The 27,572-nt window shown below is 36.1% G+C and overlaps 3 protein-coding genes across 7 annotated transcripts in view; 1 reads left to right on the forward strand and 2 right to left on the reverse strand.

Annotated features, from left to right (window-relative positions):
• The window catches only part of LOC135645332 (uridine kinase-like protein 3), a 30,833-nt gene extending 19,350 nt beyond the window's left edge, over positions 1 to 11,483 (forward strand). For both annotated transcript variants that reach the window (XM_065163630.1, XM_065163629.1), the window contains exons 8-16: positions 5,388 to 5,582; positions 5,726 to 5,809; positions 5,892 to 5,952; positions 8,130 to 8,190; positions 8,563 to 8,656; positions 8,728 to 8,800; positions 10,087 to 10,169; positions 10,563 to 10,760; positions 11,296 to 11,483. In XM_065163630.1, the coding sequence (XP_065019702.1) occupies positions 5,388 to 5,582; positions 5,726 to 5,809; positions 5,892 to 5,952; positions 8,130 to 8,190; positions 8,563 to 8,656; positions 8,728 to 8,800; positions 10,087 to 10,169; positions 10,563 to 10,712 (801 nt within the window). In that variant the 3' untranslated portion in view covers positions 10,713 to 10,760; positions 11,296 to 11,483. The remainder of the gene's footprint in view (positions 1 to 5,387; positions 5,583 to 5,725; positions 5,810 to 5,891; positions 5,953 to 8,129; positions 8,191 to 8,562; positions 8,657 to 8,727; positions 8,801 to 10,086; positions 10,170 to 10,562; positions 10,761 to 11,295) is intronic.
• Positions 11,484 to 12,469: 986 nt separating this feature from the next.
• Positions 12,470 to 13,599, reverse strand: LOC103995528 (protein HVA22). Of its 3 annotated transcripts, none has more exons than XM_009416127.3 (5): positions 13,441 to 13,599; positions 13,307 to 13,333; positions 13,064 to 13,186; positions 12,804 to 12,957; positions 12,470 to 12,719 (listed from the first exon to the last, which is right to left on the reverse strand). In XM_009416127.3, the coding sequence occupies exons 1-5, from the start codon at positions 13,485 to 13,487 to the stop codon at positions 12,708 to 12,710; spliced, it is 363 nt and encodes a 120-aa protein (XP_009414402.1). In that variant the 5' UTR covers positions 13,488 to 13,599; the 3' UTR covers positions 12,470 to 12,707. The 3 variants fall into 3 exon arrangements, with proteins under 3 accessions (XP_009414402.1, XP_065018873.1, XP_065018874.1); XM_065162801.1 differs by having other exon boundaries at positions 12,804 to 12,966; XM_065162802.1 differs by lacking the exon at positions 13,307 to 13,333 and having other exon boundaries at positions 12,804 to 12,966.
• A 1,138-nt stretch (positions 13,600 to 14,737) lies between these two features.
• LOC135646077 (sulfite oxidase-like) lies at positions 14,738 to 26,302 on the reverse strand. Of its 2 annotated transcripts, XM_065165211.1 has the most exons (12): positions 26,147 to 26,302; positions 24,850 to 24,962; positions 24,692 to 24,754; positions 24,555 to 24,591; positions 24,320 to 24,401; positions 20,177 to 20,295; positions 19,924 to 20,019; positions 18,758 to 18,868; positions 18,580 to 18,681; positions 17,063 to 17,110; positions 16,765 to 16,980; positions 14,738 to 15,069 (listed from the first exon to the last, which is right to left on the reverse strand). In XM_065165211.1, exons 1-12 carry the CDS (start codon positions 26,219 to 26,221, stop codon positions 14,941 to 14,943), a joined length of 1,191 nt encoding a protein of 396 aa, XP_065021283.1. In that variant the 5' UTR covers positions 26,222 to 26,302; the 3' UTR covers positions 14,738 to 14,940. The 2 variants fall into 2 exon arrangements, with proteins under 2 accessions (XP_065021283.1, XP_065021284.1); XM_065165212.1 differs by lacking the exons at positions 24,555 to 24,591; positions 24,692 to 24,754; positions 24,850 to 24,962 and having other exon boundaries at positions 26,147 to 26,236.
• Between the last annotated feature and the right edge of the window lie 1,270 nt (positions 26,303 to 27,572).

Raw genomic sequence — 27,572 nt, forward strand, 5'->3', positions numbered from 1 at the left:
ATTAATACACCAATGACATATGATGTATTAGTAAACTATGCCATGGGATCATTTTTAGGATTGAGTCTGACAAATATATCAAATTGATATACAAATACATAGGATCGAAGACCTTAACCCACCACCATGGAGCCCCATCGTTCTTTTTTATGGTAAAATCAAGTATATCCATCGGTCGATTACTTGTGTCATTTGTATCTTAAAGTTTAAGTTGTTTAAAAAATAATCTAACAATTCATATCATTTTTTTTGTAAATAATTCAATATTAACTAAAGAAATGTTCGTAATGTACTATAAAGTTGCTCCACAAAGCTCGAAAAAGATATGTGTCACTATTCTTTCCTAATTTAGATTAGTTTTTGCTAAAATTATACTAAATTTATATTTATTTTTAACTTAAAAACCCTAATCCAACCTTTTTCTATTTTTTAGGAATTTTTGGAGCTATTTTTTTAAATTTTACCGTATCGTCAGTATGCCTAGTTGTACTGAAATACTGTCACGGACTTAGCTGGTTTTGCCTAGGTCGTACAGTACCTCTGTGTGTCCATCCGCAAAGGGTCAGTCTTCCCGAAACCTCTTGTGGTCTCTTAAGAACCTACAAAAGAGAAGACAAGTCAGAGAAAACATTTAACTCAGGATCCACAAGCAACCATTTCAGCAAATACTTGGTAGGCAATGCAAATTACAAATATAGATTTTCAAGCTCTAAATAGTCGTGCAACAAAGGGTCAAAGATGGTCCGCCGTGGCTCAAAGTCCCTGCAAGTGCTTATATGACACTATTGTAGAACAACACAGGGAACTAACCTTAGACAATACCCCAAAGGCCCGTTTAGCCATATGCCACTTGGGTAGCTCCTGGGTGCTATATTACTACATTCCACACCACTTTGCTGAGATAGAAATCCCCTAAAATGGTTGCCTGGATGGCCTATTTCTGGGTAGTTTTGCCTTTACTCGATGACTGCATATAACTTGCATTTATAAGCTTGAAACAACCATAAAAGCTAATCAAATTGGGGCTGATAAGCCTACTGCAAGCCCGTTATATGCTGTGCAAATCATGATTAAACCCGAAAGATACGAGCATACATGAGCATTATATCAAACACCCATTTTACAACTTTGTCTATGACATTCTCCCCCACTTATTCCTTCGACTTCCTCGTCGAAGCTTTTGGGAATGCTGTATCTCCTCGCTTTTGTTGAATCTTTATTCTTTTGCTCCAACTACAACACGCCTCTTGGCTCCCAACTACTCTTAGCCGCTATCGTTGAGTAGTCGAACTTTGATCCACCATGGTGCTTCAATCCGCCAATGACTCTGACCCTGATGTAGGGTTAGCTAAATTGCGCTGATCCTTGTTGGTTCCTACAAATCTTTCAGATGAGAAAAAGATCTTCCTTGTTATACTTTAGTCTCTCAAACGTCTTACACCGCTTGCAGTCGGTGGATACTTGTTGGAGCTTTAACGAGCATTACCTCACAAACTTTAAAATTTTGGAGTTTTTCCTCTATAAAATTCATCTCACTTTTGCTTTCTATTGGTATTCTGTTGGAAAATGAAGCAAATAGTCTACTCTCAATAGCACCGATCACCACTAGTGAATTATTGTCTTCTACTAAGTTTTTTTTAAGGGTCTTTAAACCTGTGCAGAACTCCTTTGCTAGATAAATAAGAGAATTGAGGTACTCGGTTTCATTCATTCTCTTAAGAGTTAAAAAGGCAAAGGTTACTTGACTTCGCTCGCTTCCTCAAGGGTTGTACAACATGCATCGAGCTGGTTACTGGCCTTTACCTGCTCTTTACTCAACACTTCTGAAGCACCCAAAGTATTTGCACTCATTATATTGAGTTAGCTATTACGATTTGTCTTCTCATTACCATTGAACTTTTGGAATGCAAGAAGTTTTGCCTTAAAAGAGCAAAATTTCGTCTCGATTTAGAGCAAACCTCCAATAGTTTTGATCGCCTCTGGGATTGTATCGTCTTTTTCATTATCTCAGTCGCCTATTCTAAGTAGCAAAGGTACAGTATCGTGTATTGCCTATTTTGTTCCTTAGTCGAGCACTTGTATATCAACCCGAAGTCCTCCACTTTTAGCTATTTTGATGAGAAGCTCATTGACACTAGTCTTACGAAGTTCCCTAGCCTCTACCCTTCAGTCTTGTCTTGATACTTTGAGTTTACCTCTACATTCTCCACCTCCTCGGTTGTTTCATGACTAGGTGCTCTCCCTCCATGAGAGCAAGAGATCGATGACTCCACGGAAGTCTCATCTCTGTGGTACCATGCCTATGGCCTTACTATCCATTGCCTCGCATCTGCGTCTCTTTCTTCACGATCAATAGATTCACTTCTGCAGCACTGTGACACTCCTCCGAGTCCATTTCCATTCTAATTGATGCTTGGTTTTGGATAGCTGAGTCCCTCTGGACTCGTTGTCGCTTCCTTGCCATTTGTGGGATAAACTTGGATTGCAATCTCTATGTGTGGCCTCTGCCAACACATTGTAGGGCCTCTATGACCTCCGATTGTGTTCGGTCCTTTGGCAATTGACCTTCGTCCACCTGCTCTCGGGTCACACTCGGACGAAGCACAACACTAGGATAGTTTGTCATTTAGCAGTTCTCGAAGTCCATCGACTTCACTGAAGTTGGTGTGCCATTGTTTGGATCCGGAGCCTCTGCCCCCAACATAATCTCTGCTGTGCACTGCTTCCTTCACGACAACTTAAATGGCAGCATTGCTGTGTACTCTTTAAGAGTACCCGCCTCCGCATCCTCTTGCCCCATGCTAAGGCCTTCTGACCCCAACTTTGCCTCCGCAAGTTGAGTTGCCTTAGTTCCTCCGTCAAATGCTTCGTCGAGATGAGGTGCTTGTGCTTCGAAGCTCCGTTCATCTTTGGTACCATGCGGGATGAGTCCGCTCTATTAGAATGAGGGACTCATAGAATGACATAATCCCGCTCTTACCTCTACAAGAGTTCTTGTCCGTGACCTCTGTCACAAATGTATGCATTTCGATTGGGTCGCATTCTATGGTTATGATTCTACTAGATGTCTTTTTCATTCCGTCGAAATTTGATTTTATAGTATAGACGCTTATGACCTCCCCCTTCAAGGAATGCATCGTGCCTTCACTTTATGTTCCATCTTCTATGTCGACTCCCTTCATGTGGCTTGGACACTTCATCAAGTCCCACCCAAGTTGCTTCGTCCCTTGGTTTGCATTGAATTGATGGTGGCCCTTGCGCCCACCATTCTATTGCGCCCACCATTCTATGGGTCAGCTCTCCGTTAAGTTTGATTTCTATATCAGCTCTAAGTGTATCTTCATTTGGTGTTGCCTTGGGTCGCTTCCCCACTTGATATCGCAATGCATCCACCAATGCATTACCTCATACGAGATCATGCGATGACTCCTCGCCGCTAGCTCGGTCTATTGAGTTTTGTGGAGTTATTGTCTTGGGGTACCCCTCCTTAACATGTGCGGTCCATTGTACGAGATTCTTTATTTAGAGAACTGTGATTTATTCCTCTTGGATATCTGTCCGGTTGGAGTAACTTTTTTCTTTGTATCTTTCCCTCTAGAAGTTTTAGAGACTATCATCCTCTTGGACTATTTCGCCTTGCTGAACAAATTGTGCATTGTTCACCCTCGCGAACGCATTTGCTAGATTACGACTCTTCGTCAATACAGCCCCCGTCGCACCCCTCAAATCCTAGCAACATGCTAAACTTGCTGCACACTTCAGCCTCCTATAGGCACATCCTTCCTATGCCGAAGAGAAAGTTTCATTGCTATATGATGCCGAGTTTCGGTCGCCTTGGGATGGCCACGAACAATCCATCGTCCGCATACAACCCCTTGCACGAGTACCAAATTCTTCAAGTTTTCAATTCCCCTTACCTTTGTTTGCTTTACACAATTCTTTCGGTCGCTAAGCAACCCATCCACCTTGCACGGTCTCATCCTTTGCCAAGCACCTCACTTGCCTTGAGCATCATCAAGTTTGGTTGTTAACGTTGAGCCGTAGCTTAAACTCAGCCATCTCAACCTTTGTATGGTACGCATTCTTTCCAGCTCGCCTGTCCTTATGTTGCCTCTCGCGCGATGTGTTAATCATTCCTCTGAATGTCAATCTTGGATGCTTGCTCGTCTGAGTGACTCATTTCCCTCAAATGGTCGTGCGTGTTTGTTGCCCTTAACGTAACCCCGTTAGGTCCCCCACATTTGCATGCCAAGTGTTTCTAAGTGTGCTTGTCCTATTGTGATACCATCTATCACAGACTTAGTTGGTTTTGCCTAAGTCGTGTGGTATTCTTGCGTGTCCGTCTGCAAAAGGTCAACCTAAAAGAAACCTCTTATGGTCCCTTAAGGACCTACAAAAGAGAAAACAGATTATATAAAACATTTAACTCAGGATCCATAAGCAAACATTTGATAGGCAATGCAAATTACAAACATAAACTTTGCAAGCTCTGAACGATCCAAGGTGGTCCGTCATGGTTCAAAGTCCTCATAAGTGCTCACATGACACTACTGTAGAACAATGTAACTAGCCAACCCTAGACAATACCCTAAAAGGCCCATCCAGCCACGTGCCACTTGGGTAGTTCATGGATACTGTATTGGCTAACATTCTGCACCCCTTTGCAGAGCTAGAAATCCCCCAAAATAGTTGCCTAGATGGCTTGTTTCTGGGTAGTTTTGCCTTTGCACGATGACTGTACATAACATATATTTACAAGCTTGAAACAGCCATAAAAACTAACTAAACTGGGGCTGTCAAGTCCATTGCAAGCCCTCTACATGCTGTGCAAAGCATGATCAAACCCGAAATATACAAACATACATGAGCATTGCATCAAATACCTCATTTACAGCTTTGTCCGTGACAATACGGTATGTCGGTACACCTCGGTACATACCGTACCGTTGGCTGGTCGGTATACTAGTACGGCCGGTAAGATGAACCTTGCTTTGAAGGACTATTAAAATAAGATCGATGACATGAAAATATTGAGGAACATTTGTGTTTAAATCAAATTATTATATCGTTTTTCCACAGGAAATTGTGCTTGTAGCATAAGAAGTTGGTTCCAGTATGGACTCTATGGGAATGGCCTTCAAAATTCTTTAGATGGTTATGCCGATTAGTTTCTTAGCTCATAGGTGTAGTCACGTAGGAACTGCCCCTTCAGTGGAAGAAATCAACTGAACTCTTTTTTTCACTAGATCTAATAAACCATATTTGATAGTTCAGATTTTAATATTCTCACGAGTCTGGATATGTCCAATTGAATACCAATATTTGTTTGTTTCATTTTTTGGTCATATTATAACTATTATTGCTAATATTGTATTTCATTCATGCAGTACTCTAAATTTATAAAGCCTGCTTTTGATGACTTCATACTCCCAACAAAGAAGTACGCCGATATCATTATACCCCGTGGTGGAGATAATCATGTGGCAATCAACTTAATTGTGCAACATATTCACACAAAACTTGGACAACAGAGTCTCTGTAAAATATATCCAAATCTTTATGTCATCCAGTCAACTTTCCAGGTTATCTAATATGTTCCTTGATACAGTGAATTGGTGATATCATGAATAATTTTCCAAGCATCCGATCATCAATCTGAAATGAACAATTAAATATTAAAATTTTTAAAATTTCAAATCTTTAGCTCTTTTTTAATTGCATGCAGATACGTGGCATGCATACGCTCATACGTGATAATGAAACAACAAAACATGATTTCATATTTTATTCTGATCGATTGATTCGCTTGGTAAGTAAAGTTGTAAACTTTTGTTTGGTTGTAAAGACCTTTCTTGATGGTATTCTAATTGTTTATTCTCTCCTTGTGAAAGGTTGTTGAACATGGTTTAGGTCACCTTCCATTTAAAGAAAAGCAAGTGATCACACCAACAGGTGCTAGTTTCGTCCACTCTCCTGTGACTGTGACAGTAACCAATGCGCTAGTTTAGAAAGTCAATCTTCTTAGTCTTTCATGTAACACATTATGTGTTGTTGCTAATATGTATTCTCTGAATTCATTTAAACCATGCGACATTTTTTTCTGCAGTTTTAGGGTATACATGAACAGTTTTTGAAAGATTTTCTGAAAAAATTGATCCAAGCACCCAATAATAGCATGTTTTATTTTTCTTTGCAGTTCTGTCATGGTCTAAAGTGAATTAGATCTTGATATTTTTCTTGTTTACCAGATCATTAGATCCTTTTATTCAAGGCCCCTAAGACACTGAGACATTATCAAACCAAAGAAAGATTATGATAGAATTACAAAAGTATTGAGATGTTGCTTTCAAAGAATCATCTGTTCAGTTACTCATGAAAGCATTAATGTGAAAATGTGTGTTACATGTTCTAAACAAGGTAGTCAAATAGGGGAGGTGAGAGCAAGAAAAAAATAATGTGGATAAGGAAAATGGTCATGAGATTATCTCATCAATCCCATAGTTATCAAAATGTAAGTTCTTATGTTGGTTCAAGCTTTTTAACATGATTAATTTATTTAGTAATTTTTAAATATATTGTTTGTTATTTCCCTTTGCAAGGTTGTCTTTCAAGTTTTAGAGTAGCAAAATCTAAAATAATCTAAGTTCCATGGCTCTAGTTGTTGACTAGCTGTCAAAACACTACATTATGTGCTGAGATTTCTAGCACCACCAGTGTGCTGTTCCAGCATGAAAAGAAAAAGAAAGAGAAAAAAATGGACCTTTGCTTGGTGTGAGTTGGCCTTGCCTTCAACAGATTGAAGGAACGTCCATCAGCATTATGAGGCCTTCAAAAGGAGAGGACTCATGGCATAATTCAGCAATCTTCTCTCATCCAGGCTTTCTCTTACTCAGCTGCAATTTGAAGTGACAAGGTGACACAGCATCAACATGTTGAGGCGGAGCTTTGCTCATGACATTGTAGGAATCATAACATATAACTTGTCAATGTCTTGTCATTTTACAATTCAATCGCCAATTCATTTGCAGAGCTATTTACTTGATCAGAGCCATTTCTGCGATAAATGATCAAACTGGCCTCTTATTAAGATATCTGATTTAGAAGGGAAGAACTTGCATCAATATCTAAGTTCCAGACCCGATATGAGTGCCACATACTGAATTTTAGTCTCTGGTTTGCTTTTAAAAGGTTAAAAACAACCACTAAAATCCCAAGTAAACCGTATTAAAATCCCAAGTAATGAATTTTAGTCTCTGAAGTCTGAACTAATTGTTCATCTTTAAAACTGTGCTGTTTTCCCTGAAGGCATACAGTAAGATATTGATAAGCTTGAAAATTGAAACTATGGTTTGTCTAGAAAAGAACATAATCAAAAAAGGTAAAAAGGAAGGTGCTATGTAAATATGTCATTTTAGTTTTTCTGTTGGGAGAACTTGGAAGTCCTGAGTGCTGAGTGATTATTTGACACAGATTTCATTGGCTTTAGTTCTAATATCTTTATGCAGTTATTCTGATAACATTTTATTATCTGAAATTTTAGTTGTTGAACTACCAGACTTTACTTTATTTTTCAAAATATTTTTGATATCCTTCATAAAGATTATCATTGCTTAGTTATGACTCCATGTTCATTCAGTATACTGCTGAGGTTGATGTTTAAGGTTTCGTTGTACTCATCTTCAAAACTTTCCAACATACAGCAATATGAAGTGTTTCCCTTTTAATTGAACCTGTTCTTTGATCTCTCCATTTACATAGTTATGATTGTTGTAGCATTTTTCTAAATGCACTTACTATTTCATATTCCTGACTATTTCCTTAGACTGCTGGCTTGTATATATCCCATTCCTGTTGGCTGTTCAGGAAACGTAAAGTATTTTGAAATCTTTATGCACCATTGTGGGTCTATCTTTCAGCTTCTTTCTCGAGACATATTCTTAAAATATAAGTTGCTTCTTGCCATTCTGATTATTTGCTTTATATGAAAATGTTGATTAGGAATTAATGCCTTATAAGTGTTCCTCATGGATATCTGCAACTTTTATCTTTATAACTTTGCGATGAATTATCTATAGATTTTTTTTTGTTGCAAGTATAGCAATGCACATATAATGCTTCATTTTCTTCAGGATCTATTTATACTGGGGTAGAATTCTGTAAAAGGTTATGTGGCATTTCCATCATCAGAAGGTATTTTTCTCTTTTGTTTTCAGGAATCATTGGCTTCAATTGAATTTATCATAAATTAAATCATTGATTTCTTTGATTGAATTCAGATGTCAAAACTTACAGCCATATAATCTTGTTTCTTCTGCTCAAAGAAAAAATAATAGTAATATAGATAATCTTGTCTTTATTATATTCATATTTCTAGGCTCCAAGTTTAATGTGGATCATGAAAGAAAGTACTGTTAAAAGTTTTCGTAGCAGCCTTCACCTACTTTTAGTTCGGCAAGCATCATTTTTTCTATCTACAAAATGGTTTATGTATAATGTATATTAGCAATTTTGCTTGTCAGTTTACTTTTGCTTATTCTCTTGGACCTCTGTGATGTATACCAGTGGTGAAAGTATGGAGAATGCTCTGCGGGCATGTTGTAAAGGCATTAAGATTGGGAAGATCCTTATACATAGGGAAGGTGATAATGGCCAGCAGGTTCGCATGAAGTTGTCAATCAGAAAGGGATTTGCTCTGACTGATTTTCTGACAATGTTATTTTTTTCCAGTTAGTTTATCACAATCTTCCGAACGACATTGCGGATAGGAATGTTCTGCTTTTGGATCCTATACTAGGCACAGGTTGGTCCATCTAAATAGAACTGGTATATGGAAACAAAATGCTTTGTGATGCCCAAATGTGTGTTACTTTATGGAACAACAGTCTGCGACTTCCTGATGCTTCTGATATATGTTTCATTTTGTGTGGGTTGTTAATTAGTTTCAAACTCCAGTGTTTAGCTTATGGTATCAATATTTCTTGATCAGTAAATACTTTCATCCTGATAGCTCAACTGACTTTAACAGGTTTTCTTGAAGTTTTCTGGTGCTTTTATAATTTATCATGATTTATTTTATCCTAGGTGAATGTGGAGAGAACAAATTAATATTTTGTGAACTCATTTTTATAAATTTAATGCATGTTCTACATTTCTCTATTTTCCATTTGGTAATTATGGATGAAGAATTTCTCTTTTTTTTACTTATTCTTAAACCATCTCGCTCACGCATGTTCATCTTCTATCATCGCTGGTATTGATGTCACCACATTTTACTACCTGCCTTCTTCATATCTAACCACCAATTTGGCATAGTCATCCACTTTCTCAGTATTTGGCACAGTAGCCCTCGCACGAATGAATTTTCTTTTACTGTTGTTTTGCTTCTTTGCTCCTAATGTCTCCTTTTTCAACCACATACATAATTGATGAGAAAGGACCGAACACATATCTCCTTTTTCTCCAATGCCCTTATCTCCATGAACTGAGCCTTTTTCGACTTGACTATCGCTAGAGCTTCCTGTATGGACTTAGTGGGGCTGTGATAAACAATTTCTCATCATATGAATGAATACGATTTTCCATTGGTCAGATGCAGTAACACAGGTAGGAGAGAGTTTCCTCTCCTCAACCCTCTCAGATAAATCAAGGTTTCTCTGTGTGCCTGACCAAATGGCAACTTGGACTCTCCCTTCATTTATGCTGAAGCTGTTTTTGTGTCTTATGTTTCATATAAACACCAAAAAACAGGTGTAAATCTTTCTAATAGTGAATACTAAAGTTACAGATTTTCTTATACCTTGTTCAGGAAGGACCATGGGTAGGATTAAATGTCAATATTAAATCTGCAGTTAACTAACGTTAGGTCTATAGTTATAGATTTTCTTTATATGAATATCAGGACATCAAGTTATTGCAAAAATTTGAGCTGCATGCATTGGCATCTCAGAGTTTCCATATGCCTTCCATTGAGATGCTTTTTCTTCTCTTCATTTGATGGCTTACATGTGGAGTGATCTAGGAAAATCAAGTTGCTTGACTTGTTACCTTCACATGGATTTACTACTGACCAATTCTTCACTATTGTAGGGAACGCTGCTGTTCAAGCTATTTCCTTGCTCTTGCAGAAGGGAGCACAGGAAAGTAATATAATATTTCTCAATCTCATTTCTGTAAGTCTAGTTATTTCTGTGTTTTATTCACTCATAAATTTCATTTGTTCCATGTTTCATATGTCGATAGAATATTTTTATCCATGATTCGTCTTATTGATCTGTACCATTATACCGATCGACCATCGGCAATGGTACATACCGAACCATACCGACACATGGTATGATAGGACGTATCGACAGACCAGGATGTACCACCCATATCGGTCCCCTATCGGACCGATACTTATTGTCCTTATCGGGCAATATGTCATGATATGACGAACTTTGCTTTTATCTATGCTAAGACAGATTATTAGTCCCACTAACAAAAGAATATTTCCTTTGTCAGATGTTTGTAAGAATATAACCACCATCAGTGCATGCTTAACTTGGTTTCTTTAATGTGACTAGGCTCCTCAAGGAGTGCATGTTGTTTGTAAAAGATTCCCAAGAATCAAGATTGTGACTTCTGAGATAGAGTCTGGTCTATATGAAGATTTTCGTGTGTTTCCTGGAATGGGAGAGTTCGGAGATAGGTATTTTGGAACAGATGATGATTAGGCGGCATTCTTCTCAGCATAACTCTTGAGGAGGCTCATGCTGAACCCAGTAAGTTAATCCTCGAGTAAAAAGTAACTATATACAAGTAGCAGCATCAAGATCATGAATTCTGGACTTATGCTTCATAAAATTCAATTTTAAAATTAGTTTTGCCGGCCATCATGCATCTGTTTCATGCAAGTCGGACTATTCGTTCTATCGAACCTCGTATTTGTAAAATATGGAAAGATAATGCATTAAGTAAATCCAGTCTATCGATGGCAATGTTCTGTAACATCTGAGGCTTACTTACTTTTATGAACAATGCACTTCATGAAGATTGCACGAATGTGAAACATATAACTTTCCTATCAAACATGAAGTAAATTTAGTCAACAATAATGATTTTCTCTAAAGTCACTTGCTCAGAAACAAGTTACAGTATTTACGATTACGGCTAAATATTTAGAGTTCTAGGGTTGTTGAATATGTGGAAGAGTGATTCGCTTAAAACGTTGTTACGATTAAGATTCTAATATTGCTTCAAATAAACATTGGATATGTGATTGATATATATGGTTTGGTTTTGTTGACATCCTTGCAGATATTGATAATATTTTTCGTGCTAGCGAACACCGGGGGAAACATCCACACTACATTGGCGGCAAAATTTTTGGTACTTGTGATTTTTTTTTTTTTAATTTCTGTTTCTTACTTATGCCTATGCAAATAAATATTCTTTATATTGAGAAGAAAAAAAAAAGTAACATTATTTCATGCTTCAAATATCTATTTTCAGCGTCATATCGATTCCTTTCTGAAACGCGTTCAACTTCATCTTAATATGGTGTCTCATCTGAGAGAGTTTATATAGAAGATGATCTCAATAGAAACACTCCGTGGACTTGCTTTTGTCATTCATTGCCGAGTGGTATTATTAGGTGATTAAGCTCCGTGGGCTTTAAAAAAGCATCTACTCTACACGCCAACAGCATTCCCGTGGATAGAGATAGAGATAGAGATAGAGATGTCGTCGTGCCTTAAACCAAACTGTCATTCCAAGCGCATCAGGAACACGCGAATAACCTGCAGCAAAAGGGATTGGTGGAGCACAAAACTTGGTATTGTGAACATAATTATGCAAAGGAGTTGGTTGAAATAATGAATGCCTTCTTAGTAGTAGTTCATCGACATCACTCGAATTAATAAACTCAATCGTCGCATCGTTGTCAAGGCGGCCTTTGCCTTTGCTTCAAGGGGGTCATCAGAGTCTCATGGAGCCAAGATTCAATATATGGGTGAATCTGTAGTCCGCTACGTACGCATGCTACACAATATCAACCAGAAAGAGAGAGAGAGAAAGAAGAGGTATATAATAAATTTTATTTTCTTTAATTTCCTTGATTAGAAGCCATCAGAATGCTAGTTTTGTGAATAAAAACTCACAAGTTGCAAGATTAATTTATCATATAAAAAAAAATATTCAATCAGTCAGGATTGAAATTTAGATTATCATAGATCAAGATACGGCATAGATATCATTTGACGATATTATAAACTAGATACAACGAACATCATAAAGCCAGCCTCCGTAGATCAATCTGTATAGGAAGACGAAGCCCTTCTCCTATGTTTCAACTTTCTATAGTAATTAGTGCAGATTAAAATTTTTGATGTATGAGGGGGGTTTCGAGGCAATTTCTTTGACCTTCTTCCCTACCTACCTACCTCGATGTGACGGATGTGGTGGACGTAAAACTTTTAGATGACAGTGCACGTCCAAAGCATAGAGGCCCTTTTACTCGTTTAATCCAAGGAAAGAAACATTGGATTGGTTTAATTAAGAATGTGAACCAGCTGATTCCTCCTCGGTGAAAGTCCATAAAAGCATCCCACGCGTTATGCAAGCACGATGTATAATAAACCACTAAATTCCTTTTTTGTTTTCTGTACATACGAAGAGAGAAGGAAATTTGACGACGAGATGCAGACGTAGCTTAGCTTCTCTCGGTGGATCTATTCCTCCACCTGCCATTGACCCGAAGAAGACATCATGTCAGAAGAAGAAGAAGAAGAAGAAGAAGAAGAAGAAGAAGAAGAAAGGTCATCTACCTTGTTGTTATGGGGTGAGGAGGTGCCCAACTTGACCCCATACTTGATGAGCTGCTCCCTCACAAACCTTTCGTACATGAAGGACGCGCCCCGGAAATGGGGGAGCACCAACCAGGCCACGAAGATCACCTTTATCTGATACCAGACGGGTATCCTTGGCACACTCGACGACATCACGTATTTAGTTCCATGCAATGTGATGTTCAACTCACAAATAATTTAATCGATCATCATATCAATGTGTGTAAAATGATCGTTACCAGTATAAGACGGGCTCAGCCACCATCTCCATGAGAGTTAGGAAGGAGTACAGGATCCAGTAGGCCAGCCATTGCTCGTCATCATTCTTGGATGGGCTTTCGATGGCACAAATCGACGCATATCTGATGCAATAAGCGTGTTTGTTTGTCGAGATGGAAGAGAAAAAAAAAAAAAAAGTCATGAGCAAGAAAGAACGAAAGAAAGAAAGAGGGTGTGTGTGTGTGTGTGTGTGTGTGTCGTACAAGGGATACAAGAGCGTGACGGCAGGCCTGCATGCATGATGGAACGAACGGATCAGATCACGTCAAACAGGGACAAAAAACAATCCAAACATAGAACGAACGATAGGAGTTCATGGCACCCAGAGCTATCGTACCCTGCGACGGAGTGCAGGTGGGAAAGAAAGCTCCCGAAGTTAGCCATACGGCTCGCTCGATCGATGTAGCTCTCCCTTCCTTGCACGCCAAATAAGAACAAAAAGGGACGATTGCCGAGAGTTGCTTTGGATGAGAGGCCTGAGAGAGACTATTATGATATGAAGAAGGGGAGCAGCTTATAGTTATATACATGGGAGGAAGTAGTAAAGGGGACAGACAGGTAAAAAGATGGGTAGCACATGAGGATGGTATCGGATTCCTTCCTTGGACATGTCACCCAAGTCAAGCACCGACCACCATGTTTAAGTGAGAGCAGCACGTCCGATGACCTAATTAAATCCCAAAGGTCTAATGGCCGGCTTAGTTAATCATCCATCGACGGTATGGCAAGACATTTTGGGGGCAAAATTAAGTGGTAGGAGGGAGTCTGTGAATACGTGTTAATAAAAACTGACAACTCTTTAAGTGAGTTTGAATTAAAAATTAAGAATATTTTAACATATTTCAAAAGAAAAATATTGACAAGTCCTTTTTTTGTTTTTTTACATAACATTAAATTTAGGCATATATTTTTTAAAACATCTTATAATATTTAATTTTTTTATCAAAAATTGATAATTAAAAAAAAAAATCTCAGTTAGAATGTCCTTTGAATGGACTTATAGTAGTGTTTTTGTTAATAAATCAAAACATTATAATTCTAATAAAAAAATTATAATTGACTTTCAACTAATTGAATTCTTTTTTACTAACAATAAATTATTTATGTTTTGAGGTATTAAAAAATTATTAGCATGAGAAATTAGATGATTTTGGATGAAAATTATAAATAACTAAATTTCGAGGAATACAATGAATTATTATAGAGTGAGGGGGTATTGACTTGACAATTTTATCATAAAGACTCTGGATTGGAATTTTTATATTTGACACTTATCCTTTGTTTTAAAAAAATTAATTATTTAAAATATATCCTTTATAGGCACAGTGACTGTGCCTACACAACACGCACGGGGGGGGGGGGGGGTAATACATGCATGCATGAGCTTTAACACAAATATTGACTCAAAAATTGATTATATGCATCGATATTCGAAGCTTTCAGAGTCTTCGATGGCTTACGTAAAAGATTGAGTTATGTCAAATTGTTTGCTGACCACACATTAAAGCATAAGATACAAGTTTGTAAACGCATATATATATGTAGGTTTGGCACTAGGGATCATCATCACCGGAGTCAGTCATCCAAACATCACATCTCTACCGTCGACTCATATGACAAACACATCAATAAAATATGGGGTCCAACCACCTGCTGCTGTAGATATATTGGTCTGAGCAGAATTGTAAATCTACAGTAACGGGTACAAACAGGTGACGAGGGAAGTAAACAAAGTTCCGTGCCAGTTTGAAATCTACAACTTAAAAAAAAAGTTCCTGTTGACATGAAATCAATCGGGTGGAAAATAGGATGTTGTTGACTTTTTACCTCCTTTGTTTCACAGATTGGAATTCATCCCTGGTGAGGCTCTCCGTACTTGGACCTTGTGCCACGATGTGTTCAGTATACCTCTTAGGTTCCATATAGCATCTACCTTTTCAGGTTGGACATTTGCAGCAGTGTCAACCTGCAGAGATTGAATAGATACAACTCAGAAAATAACATACATCAATTTGAAGCAAAAGAGCATATTGATAATGCTAACTCAAGTAAGAAAGCATATTGATGAAACGTGTCCAGCTCATCAAAACTTGGAAGTTATGATATCGAGTGTTCTGGATCAATATCTCAACATGGAAGAATATTCTAGCAAGTGTTGCAATATGATAACAGTAATTAATATCTGTGTTAAATTCCATCAAATTCAAATATATATGTAAAAGCAATAACTGGTCCTAAGGCATTCAAAGGGACAATTAAGATGTCAACTGCTCATGGATTTCCAAGAAATAAATCGATTCCTAAAGACCTAATAAATAATAAACATCATCTTATTAGTGACTAGCAGCAGCATAAGCACTACTCAATGCATAGGATTTAAAAAATATGTTGTTCTGTCTGCAATAACAGTTTGAGGAACCTTGATTATTGAAGGAATACAAAAATTAAATAAAACTATATCAGTCAAAATGTTAGTAATTAGTTTAAAACTGATTTAAGCACAACACTGACGATAGAATTTAAAGAAAATCTTTGTCATTATAGCAAAGGTTTATTCAACTCTGATAAGAAATCATTGATGCATCACATCTTGGCAACCATTATCCACTGATTCATCACATGGATCTGTAACAATGAAATGAACATCACTGGTTAAATAGGAACCTTTACAGGACTTGACGATGATGACATTTTTTGTCCCCACCCATTTAAAGATTAAGACCATCAAGTCTGCAGATTGCTTAAAAACTTAAATGCACCATACAAAATCATCTGTCTTATTGAACTGGAAATTTACGCCTTTTTTCTCTATATAATTTCTACCAGAGGCATAGTTCAGATGCATTTACAGAATTAATTTTCAACACATCTGCAGCAGAACAAAACAAGAATTTACTAACTAAAGTCAGGAGAGAGTTGAACTAAAAAATTTTTTAACTCATATATACAATATCAACAAGTCATGACTCAATTATTATGGGTTAGTCACATGAATTTTTTTCCTGTCATTGTGCTCCATATAACACAATATCATTGTGCTCCGTTTTGCACTTCTTGTAGTACTAACACTAATCAACTGAGTTGTCTAACCATATCTATGAATTTTATTTGGACATGTAAATACCATCATCTTAAATAATTATCCCTTGTTATATCGACAACACCTAATTGTTTATCGATGCAAGAATTTTTCTATATTTCCTAATAATTCTGTTTATTGACCACAACACTTAACATCTCAGCTAAACAAACTCCTTGTGCATGTTTTCTTACCCACCCAAGTATACTCATATGTGTGAATATATTAATAAAAAACTAAACTATTATCTAACATAGAATATAAAGATTGGCCAGTTTTTACTTATCATGGGGTCTTCAAACAATGCTCCAAATGAAGGTTCCCAGGTATATTCTGAGGTTTTAAAAGAGCAAGATCAGGATTGAAGCGGATGACAATGGCCATATGGAGGTCATTTCAGCTACTAGTATACTATTAGTAGCAACTAGAGTGTTCTGTAAATTCTTCAGAAGACCCGGAACTTCTCTACTAGAATAAAAAAGACTGGATAAGCTACCAAGATATTCGGAAGAACTAAATGACAACATTCAAGTAGACACAATCCAAGTTCCAAATAGCCGATTGCGATAATATAGCCCATACCGCCTTAGCAATAATCACAGCATTTTCCGGTATGTCAACAGTAGCTTTAAATAGAACCCATGCCCACTTGTCATTGTTCATATCATCAGATTGATATGGTATATTGCGTCTTTGATATCTCTCAGCTTCCAACCATGTCTTTCCCCCATCAACGGATATATCTACTCTCTCAATTCCACGGCCACCACCAGATACTGCATATCCAGCAATAGTAGCCTGCAATACAACATATTAAAGTAGATTAAACATATCACCTTAATATTTAGATATAAAGGTCTAAACCAGTGAGTTCACATACCTTTACTTGATTTACAACATCCACATCCTCTAAAGAACATATTGCACACTGTCAACCCGATAATCAGTATAAATTAGTATAATTATTTTTTCACGAGAATGTCACGAAAAAAAACAGTAATTGGTGTGACAACATGCAAAACATGGCGAACAGTTTGTAGTTCTATAAGAAAGCTTAAGATACTTAACAAGGTTACATTGTCAAGTATCTGTTGAATCCCATTTGAACTTTACGATTAACATAAATTCTTTCAAGAAATTATTTATATTACTAGACAATAGGTCACTAAAGTTAGCCTCACTTGTAACACAGTTTGAGATTGAATCGACGCTGGTTGCTCAGACAAATACTGAAAGCAATACTGACCATAATTACATATTTCTGTCAATCATAAGAAGTACTTGCACGCAGCTAAATCTACACAAAAGCGGAGGATTTTGGCATTATAGTTGCCCTTCAGGATACAATAATAGAAAAAGGAAGCTTTAACCCTTAAAATTGCATGAGCTGCTCATGAATCTCCCCAGAGAATTTCATTACAACAAGACAAAAAAAAAGAAGAAGCCATAATGTCACAACAATTTAGGGTTAGCTACATGTATCCATTTCCGTCATGGATTCTGCATGAGACAATATCCTTAGTTACATCAAGAGCATTCTAATCTTCATTTGCAGTTTCTAGTAAAGACTTATGAGAGCTCCCTTTAGCTTTTCTCACTCCATCAATATTAACTGTCTCACCTCATCTAACTATAACAGTTTTAGATCTTTTCAAAACATATATGTATTATCTTAGATGGATTCCCTCATTTCATCCTATATCTGAACTACATCTAATTGTTCATAAAAGAAGACAACACAAACCTTTTGTACATGTTGGTTAACCACCAAAGCATTTATAACCACAAGGCATATCTGCTCCAACATTTTTTTTCTAAACAGACATCTGTTCATCACACAAAACTCCCGATGTCTCTCTTCACTTGAACTTTCTAATTTTTTTTACTTTATAAATAATATCTTAATAAATCTCTCTATCATGTTAAATGTAAAAGAACTTTTGTCTATTCATCCAAACTATATCTTTAATTCTTCTCTTACGATTACCAAAATTACATATCATATATTAGATCTAATTCTATTTAATTTAAACAATTAGTTTTTAAAGTTTCACTTTATAATTCAAGATTATAATTAATTCCATTGAAGCTCTCAATTACTTAAAACTAATAAGTCATTTAGCAAATGTATTCATGGAACTGATTCATTAATGGATGTCACAAATTACTTTGTTCCATTGACCAAGGGTTTAAATTTTTATGTAAAATGGATCATTTTGGGAAACAATTGTCAAAGATGAAATATGTTGTCAAAATCTTGATATCAAGAACATTTCTATTGTGCCCTTAGCTTTCCCTTTGTTCCCTTGAAATGAAAAGCTAAAATTTTAATAACTCAAACTTGTGCTACTTTGCAAAAAAAGCTATGATATTGGGGTACAAATGAATGCAATATACCTGCACAGGAAAGTCCATTTGTGCCTTCCTGGTCAACCAATTGATATTATCCCAATTAACTGAAGGTGGAAACATTTTGTAATCCTTTTGCATAAAAAAACCCTGTTTTGAGGAAGACAAAGAACTAATAAATTTTACGGAAGATAAACTTTGATAGTTTAACAAGTTCAAAAAAAACCTGGCATTCGTCTTCAATTATGTTGATGTGATCTAACCATTTTACAGATCGTGCACCAATTACACCAGGAACAATCACCCGCAATGGATATCCATGATCACGACTGAGGATCTTGATATGCAACACTCAGAAAAGTTAATTGTAATGTTCCATTCTAAATGATGATGGTACCAAATAGAAGCATCAAATTGATATTGAACATAATGCTAACATCTGGAAAAGCCAAATGCTAACTTAAATAAGCATCAAAACTAACACCAAATAAAACAATAACATCTGGGAAAATGAAATGCTGTCTTAAAATACTGAATTACCCAAATATGAAACATACTGCAGAAAGAGATTTGTGGCGGAAGATTTCAGTTTCCCAAATAGTTACTGTTTCTCTGTTGAAATGATGAACCATAGATGACATGTTAAATTAGGACAGTTAAGCAATTATTTATTTGTCAGTCTACTGATTTAACAGTACAATCTAAGCATGTTAGATGATGTTAAATATTCAATCCATTATCAGTTCATCTAAGAACTTCCATACCAATGGCTTGATACGTGAAACAAACAATTTGACAAAAAAAGCCCTTTGGTGGTTATTTGCTAACTCTAGGATGACGTATTTGATCATATATTTATATAAGTTTGGTAACATGTTGCATCTTATATTAAAATGAAAAAAGAATGCCATCATCAGGATGGGAAGAGAGTTCTATCTCGATGGCTGAAAAGTGTAAGCCATTATTTCACTTTCTTGAAAACCTATTTCTTCAATGTTGCTTTTCTGATATAATAAACATATATTGCAATAAAAAAAGATTGCATCCAGTTGTCCTGCAATAAAAAAAATTCAAGCAGCTGAAAGGCAGTACGAGAACAAACTTGATACCATGTATGATTCAAAGAAAGAAATCTTCTCAAGTAAAACAACAAAGGGCTTATATCACAGAATCAGCATAAAAAGTTGAAAATGCAACATATTCAAGGAACTGATGTGGAGAACTTAGCAAAGATCATGCAAGAAACAAGAAAACAGTGATAAATGCTAGACATCATCTAAAATAATAAAATTGTAAAAAAATCAGACTGCCTTACTATGATAATCATGTGAAATAAGAGAACCCCTTACAAACAGAAACACCACATGCATGTAGTTACTAAGTACTCATTACCTCTCCATTCATTTCATATGCAAGCAAAACATCAGCTTCAGGATTTGCCGCCTGCCTCAAGGATATTGATGCCTTGTAGGGTCCACCATTTTCCTCCTAATAAAAGTACAATATAATGTATAAAACATTCAGGAACTCTATAACGAAAGCAGCAAATTGGCAGTCAACATCTAAAAAAAAGATTTAACTATACCATGATGGAAACTGCAATCTGGTCTCCTTAATTAACTCATACAAAAGAAAAAGTACTCACTTTGCACTTGTCAATGCTAACAAATTCAACATGCTTCCCTCCTGGTGCCGAGAATGAAGAATATTTTGATATTCCAACAAGCTCAAGAACATCAGCTAATTTTGCACCTCCCCATATTGCTGCGGAAGGTCACTTTGCAAATTTAGATTATGGCATACAGCAAGCAACAATGCCTATATATAAAAAGGTTTAAGAGAAGTATCTAGTACCAAGATGCCTCTAAACATCATAGTCCTAGAACTATAAGGGTGTAACAAGGTTATAAAAGAATAGTTAGAATCTTATCATACTAAACACTTCTATCTCAAGGTTCTAGAAATGAGTCTAACAAAGCAATGTTTTAGCATCATTGGTTTTGGATGGAACAATAGAAGATGGGAGCAATGACTGTCGTACCACCCAAAATTGTACCAAATGAGCAGGTAAATATCAGTCCGCACATGGACTGATACGTGGACCACTCCCGATTTGAGCGATCCGGTCCAAGTTAGAAAAAAATAAAAAATAAATAAAACAGCGATGGGACCCATCCAACTTAGTATTAAAAAAAGGGGAAAAAACCTAAATAGCAACTGGGGCTTGCATCTTGTAAAGTAGCTGCCGCTGCTGCTTCATGAGCCTTCTTTTCGCCGCTGCCATCTTCTTGCGATGCCACTGCTACCATTCGTCATCGTCACTCCTACCATTCGTTAGTGTCTATCTCCCAAGTACACTCTCACCTCCTCGTCTTCTTCCTTCTTCTTTCTCCTTCATTGCTTCTACTTCTTCTTCTTCTTCCTCCTCCTCCACCGCTTCCTCTTCTTCCTTCTTCCTCCTCTTCCTCCATTGCCTCTCCTTCTTGCTTCCTCTTCCTCCTTTCTTTCTTCCTCCTCTTCTTCGACCCATCCTCTTCTCCTTTTTCTTTCTCTCCGAAATGTTAGTACATACCAGTGTACCAATACATGGTACACCAGTATGACAGGTATTTACCGGTTTGACCAGATCACCCGAACAGGTCTGGTACCCAACATAGCACTCCTTGGATAGGAAGATTACTTTCCTTTCTTTTGTCACTTAGTTCATGTCCAAGTATTTACATGCACGTTTCTCACATACACTTCATATTTTTCTCGACTTAAGCTTGACACCTTTCCCAGGTTTTCATGAGTAGATCATCTACACTCACACATTTGTAGTAAATGGAAACTTGCTTCCAACTTTGTCTACAAAGTCCAGTTCTATTACTCTAAGAACATGATAAGTTCACTTAGGTGATCATTACATGTCAAGTTGTTTGGATTCAAAATTCATTTGGTTAGCAAACCCAACCTTGTAGGCTCAAGCATGCACCTTGCTTGAAGTACAACTCAATCACTCCCTCCCTTCCTCCCTCCTTCCTTACTGTTGTTTCTTGCCTCACTGGTGACTGCTAGGATGCTACTTGTATGGTTGGAAATTATAGTGACTTTTGAAACATATTGGAACAAGAAGCCATCACTAGAAAATAATAAGTATCTATAGGTTCCAACAGTGGTCCATCACATAAACTCCCAAGTATCATTGACAAGACTAATACAAGAAGAGTTGTCCATGATCATAGGAGTAAACTATCAACTTGGATACAGGTACGCATTTGAAAAGGAGGTAAGATTTAGTTGATAAAATGATTAAGAGAATAATCAACATAGTTTGTTAACAAGAAAAGAAGTGTGAAGGTGACAACAAAGTCCGAATTAGGAGAACAGATATTTATTATTGTCAGTTCTTTAGCACCTCAAGTATGACTATGTAATTTAATCAAAAGGGAACCTTAGAAAAACTTTGTTAAAATTATTTAAAAAATACCTATAGGTATGGACAAAAAGGGAAAGAGCATGGAAACCTTAGAGTTAAATCTCCATCTGAAAATGATAGTAATCGGCAACAGCCTGATCAGTATGGTACTAGTATGAGGAGAGATACTGGCACTCTATACAGGTTAGTATGGCCAATACCGACTAGAGAGAAAGGAAGAAAGAGAAGAGGGGAGTTGAAGAGTTGGGGAGGAGGATGAGGAGCAAGAGAAAAAGGCAGAGGAAGCCATACTTCTATTAGAGTAAGTGACAATGCAAGGACTAGGAGGTGGCAACAATGTAAGAAGGCAATAGATGCATACCAAAGGCAGAGGAGTATATAGAGGCAAGGTCAAAAGCAAGGGCATAGGTTGTGGCAAATGCAGATGTGATGGCTTCAGCGATATATATATATATATATATATATATATATATATATATATATAGAGAGAGAGAGAGAGAGAGAGAGAGAGAGAGGACACACAAATGTGAGGAGAAAGAGAAGGGAGGCATTTGAGTAATGTAAAACAATTAAAAATCCCTGTTTTGGTTCTGAGCGATTGATGTAGGACGAGTTCACAATGAACAGAGGATGAACAGAGGAAGTATATGCTCTTTTGAAAATAGAGGAACGGAAGGAGAGGATGATAAGAAATGAAATGGATAAATCTGATGCAGAATAAGCAGCAGATTTTTTTGTGAATAATGGAAGGGAAAAAGAGAGAGATAATCACAGGAAGATAACAGGGGAGTTTTCTCCCCAAGCTACAATGATTCTGGTAAGTGGTAACTAACTAGAGATCATTGTACCACTCATGCATAATATGCCATATGGGGAAACATACTTTAATTTATTCATTTTTCTATATCCCAGTTACAATCCTTTTTTTCCTTTTTATAGATCCCAAGTGCAAGAAAAAAAACATAAAAATATAATAAAATTCAATAAATCAAAATATATCATTCATTGCAACTTTACTTCTCTGAAAAAATAAATTTCAGATTTACTTTGGGAAATAGTTTTGTTTTTGATGATATATCTTTTTGATATATTTTTCATATCTATATAATCTTCAATTAAAAAGAAACTTTAGGAGATTTAATCATCCTTCCATTTTCTTTGTAATCTTCAATCAAACTAATGATTGTCTTCAATTTGTTTGGCTACCTTGTCCTTCTTCTTCGACAATCTTAATAACCATTGCAACATTATAGTAGATATTGTTATGTGACAACTAAAGAAATTTGCAAAACATACCCTAAACTAGTCAAAATTATTTAAGAGAAAAATAAATCAAAATTATGCCTTGTCATATGAATTCACTGTATTGGAACTCATCTCGAGTTCAAGTAATTGAGACATGAATCGACCTTGACCATGGAATATCTCGACTAAAACAGAACTTATATACCAAACTAGTGGATATTTTCTGTGAATAGCGGAAGGGAAGGAGAAAGAAAACAATAATAAAAAGATAATATGAAAAAGTGATAATTATCTAATTCACTCTAGTTCAAGGCCTCACACCTCCACATGTTTGATACATGGACAATGAACATCTAACACCGCTCACACACAGCATACCATTCACACATAGCATTACAACATCCCATTTATCAAGGCTATCATTCATTACAACTTTTCTTTTCTGAACAAAAAAAAATTTCAAATTCAACTTGGAGAATGATTTCCCATTTGTTGATATATCCATTTGATACATTTCTGTCTGTACATAATCTTTAATAAAAAGAGATTTGTTTCTTTAGATAAATATTATTGTTTGTTTTTTAATATAGATTTTTTGTTCTTTCCTAGGTAATGCTATATCCATGATCCCTCCTAGACCTTGCTTTAAGCCTCCTCCATTTGGTTGTCGTATTTTTTTTCTTATTTTAGTTATATTATCATTTTAAGCAGTATCTTCCATCAAAAAACCTGCAATGGAAACAATGAAGTAAGAATGTAACAAGCGTTAGCATCCTAATTGAAATGTCCAATATGAAACAGTTGATGTTCACAACTCCATCATATATTATATGTCATGTTTCTTTCTTTCTTTAAATATTTGTACTTAATGTGTGTTTATGTAGTTGTATGATTGTGGTTGTTCCTACACACCCTCCTCGTTTGCCCAAGCTTCAACCTGAGGCTTTCAAAGGATAACTGACAGTGAATGCTTTAGACATTTCAAAAACTTGAACAGAAAAACATCAGTAAAAGCAGCAACATATATATGAGATAACAAGCATTTTTAGGTTATCACTACGAATGGAATTTGATGGAATGATGCAGACATCAAATTAACAGTTCATTCAAGAGTATGATGTGTACCATTTCCAATAGCAGAAACATCCCACCCAACACCTTTCACTGTGCGTGCTTTGCTCATTTCCGTCCTTCTATTACCTGCACACTGCACAATTTTCAACTCAGAACAGCACAAGAGGACTTGTCTCCTTATTGACCATTTAAACGCAAAAGATAACTGACAATGTGGAATAAATATGTATACATGATGTATGTACCAATGATGAAAATACTTATATGTGTATTTAGGGCAAGCTACCTGTAAAGTTGCAACGACATTGTACTTGGGCAGCCTCCTATAAACCATTTAGCAATATCAGTTACTTTTTTAAAACCTAAAGATAAGCAGCATCTTAATTTGTGTAACATATAAACCTCTTTCCATTTATCAAGTACCTTATTTCAAACATAGATATCTCTAAGGGCTTCTCCACCAAACCACCTATGCTAACATTATATCTGTTTTACCAAAAAAGAAAAGAAACAAGACAAGTATTCAATATAGGCAAGTCGAGTATTCTTTAGCCTGGAAAACAAAACTGACAAAAGATGACCTTTCAATGTCATCAACTACTGGGATTGGTCCATGGTTTCTCTTGTAGAAAAAATCGATAGGAGTAATGTATGACAATAGAGCTGCACGATGAGGCTCAGCATTAAATGGCTCCTGCACCAGAAACATGAAAAAAAAAATGTTTGATGCAGATTTCAGATATGAGACAGTTTATTTTTGAATGCAGGTTCGCATGAACAATTATGAAAAAGTTGAAAATGAACATGCAGAGATAAAGAAGTTATTCACCTTTTGAAGTGACTTCTACTTAAGAAAACAAGAGGTATTCGTACAAGAGAGTAACACTATTTTGCATGTCATGAAAAATTCTGCAGCATTGTAACTTTATAGAGATTAAAACCAAGACAAAAAAAGTCTGGACGATGGTGCACCACATATTCAAATTACTCATGATAAGTGTTCGATGTTACAATACAAGTATAATGGCTCTCCAGGACTTGAGAAAAAGCTATATGCACTACATCTACTACAATTTGAAGCACTACTTATCCTGCATAGCCATCTGCAATAGTTAGCTCGACCCTATGAGAATTGTCCCCCATAAATCAAATGGCCATATGAGAATTGTCTGAAAGAAAGAAGTAACAGATGACATTTAAGACCAAAAGCACAACAAGACAACATAAGAAATTGGCATTTTACATACATACAAGATAGTATGCATCAACTCACCAAAAAAAGTCCAAGTTGATGAGGTTAAAATCATCATAATAGCATAACATTCAAAATGTAATGAAGTATGAGATCCAAGAGGTTGACAATTTTATAGATCTACTATGATCTAGTAACTATTACGATATAATCAGCCTAAAATATTATTGCGCGAAATACAATAAATGAAACTAAGAATTAGTCCTTTGATCAGTAAAACACAAAAGTTGGTTCCTTCCTCTCATGCTAAATTCAGAAAAGCTCATGGTGCTCAGAAAACATTTCATTCTCCTGAAAAGATATGTATACGTGGCAAACAGTCGAAAGAAGTATAAATACACCAATCATCAAAAAGGAGGATAAGTATACGTAAATGAAAGCAGAGGCAGAAAAGATGAAACAACCCTCGTAAGAATGAACATAGTCATTCTATTTCGCTTCATACTCGATTCATTCCAGAAAACTAACAATTGACATCTGAAATGTACAGAGCAGAGATAATATGACATAAGGAAAGGAGCCAAGATTTCATGCTAGGTCTTGGATCAACAAACTGCCGAGTAGTTGAAAGGACTGATCAATCTAAAAGAAGTGGTCGGAAGGTCCACGAGACCGGAGATGAATACCTTGGAATTAACCTTCAGGGACGAGTGGCGAGGGGGTTCTTGGGAATAATCGGACGGACCTCTCAACCCTGGCATCCTCTCTCTCTCTTCTCTCTCTCTCTTCTCCACCGATTGTTGATCTGAGAGGGCCGGCTTTATACTATTTGGCGGAGTTTCCTCGCCACAAAAATTTACGTCCCCACAAAAGCACCGCCTCACACGCGATGGGTCCCGCATTTTTCATTCACTCAGCCAGTGAAAGACGGAATAAGGTTTGGGGTAGGTGGGAAAGAGAACATGTCTTGTCCTTACGGTATGAGTCTGTGGGCCGGCTAAATGGAAAGAGGTAACCCGTGGCACGCACGTGCGCGATTTTGTTCGTTCTGCGATAAATTTTATTATGTTGCCAACTTGCAATTATTTTTATATCTTAAAATTGCACTTCCAATGTATGTTTTTGTTAATGCTTGCGAACAATCGAACATATAGAAATATATTTCTTTCTTATAATGTGGTTGGGAAGACTGAAGAGGTCTAAGAAACGAAAAAAGGAAGAATAGATGTATTTTAATTTAGCTTTATAAGGCTTTTTTTTACCAGTTTTAGATTCAATATATATTGTAAAATTATAAATAAATAAATAAAAAAAAAACTTAACATCATGCCAAATCAAAAATATATATCATTATAATATTTTATGATATAATTGGTGAGTACGACCCTAAAGAGAAAGTTTATCTCTCTCTTTCTCTCTCTTCGACCCCTAATTTATGCATTATTCTTATCAAGTTGGAGTTCATATTTAGGCATCTTATATGTTATTTATTATACTAAAAATTAAATATTTTAAAAAATACTTATATTTTAGATATTTTTTCAATGGGTTCCCTTTTATTTTTTTTCTCAACCAGTCACCTTTTAATTTTAAAATCTTAAAAATATCCCTACAAAAGTCCTATGTTTTTCCATGTCTAAGTAATTGATAGGGTGGTTTGGTCTGGGGATGATTTGTGGCTTTACATCATTTAAGGTTGAGGTTTCTCTGTTTTTTTTTTTTTTTTTTTTCCTTCTTTGCTTCAAAATACTATTTTACCAAAACATTTTTTTCCCTCTCTTTACAATATTTTCTCAAAAAAATCATGGTGCTTTATGTTATTTCAGCTAGGGATGTATTTTAAGTAGGTGATCTTTCGTATTTTGTGTTTTCCCCTCTTATTTTTCTTTCTTTAAATTGTTTCCCACTTGTGTTTACAGTGTTTTGTAGATTTTTTTTTTTTTCGTCTTCCGATATTATGAGAGCCTCATTCTTAAATGTGTAAATTCAATCAATCTTTTTCATTAATTTCATCATGTTTTATTTTTTATTAAGACTTCATGATAACATTATAATGATACCCATGATAGATAGCTTACTGTATATTATTGTCATTAGATTTGTTATCATGTT

Source organism: Musa acuminata, chromosome BXJ3-8 (assembly GCF_036884655.1).
Source record: "Musa acuminata AAA Group cultivar baxijiao chromosome BXJ3-8, Cavendish_Baxijiao_AAA, whole genome shotgun sequence".
Classification (NCBI taxonomy): Eukaryota; Viridiplantae; Streptophyta; class Magnoliopsida; order Zingiberales; family Musaceae; genus Musa; species Musa acuminata.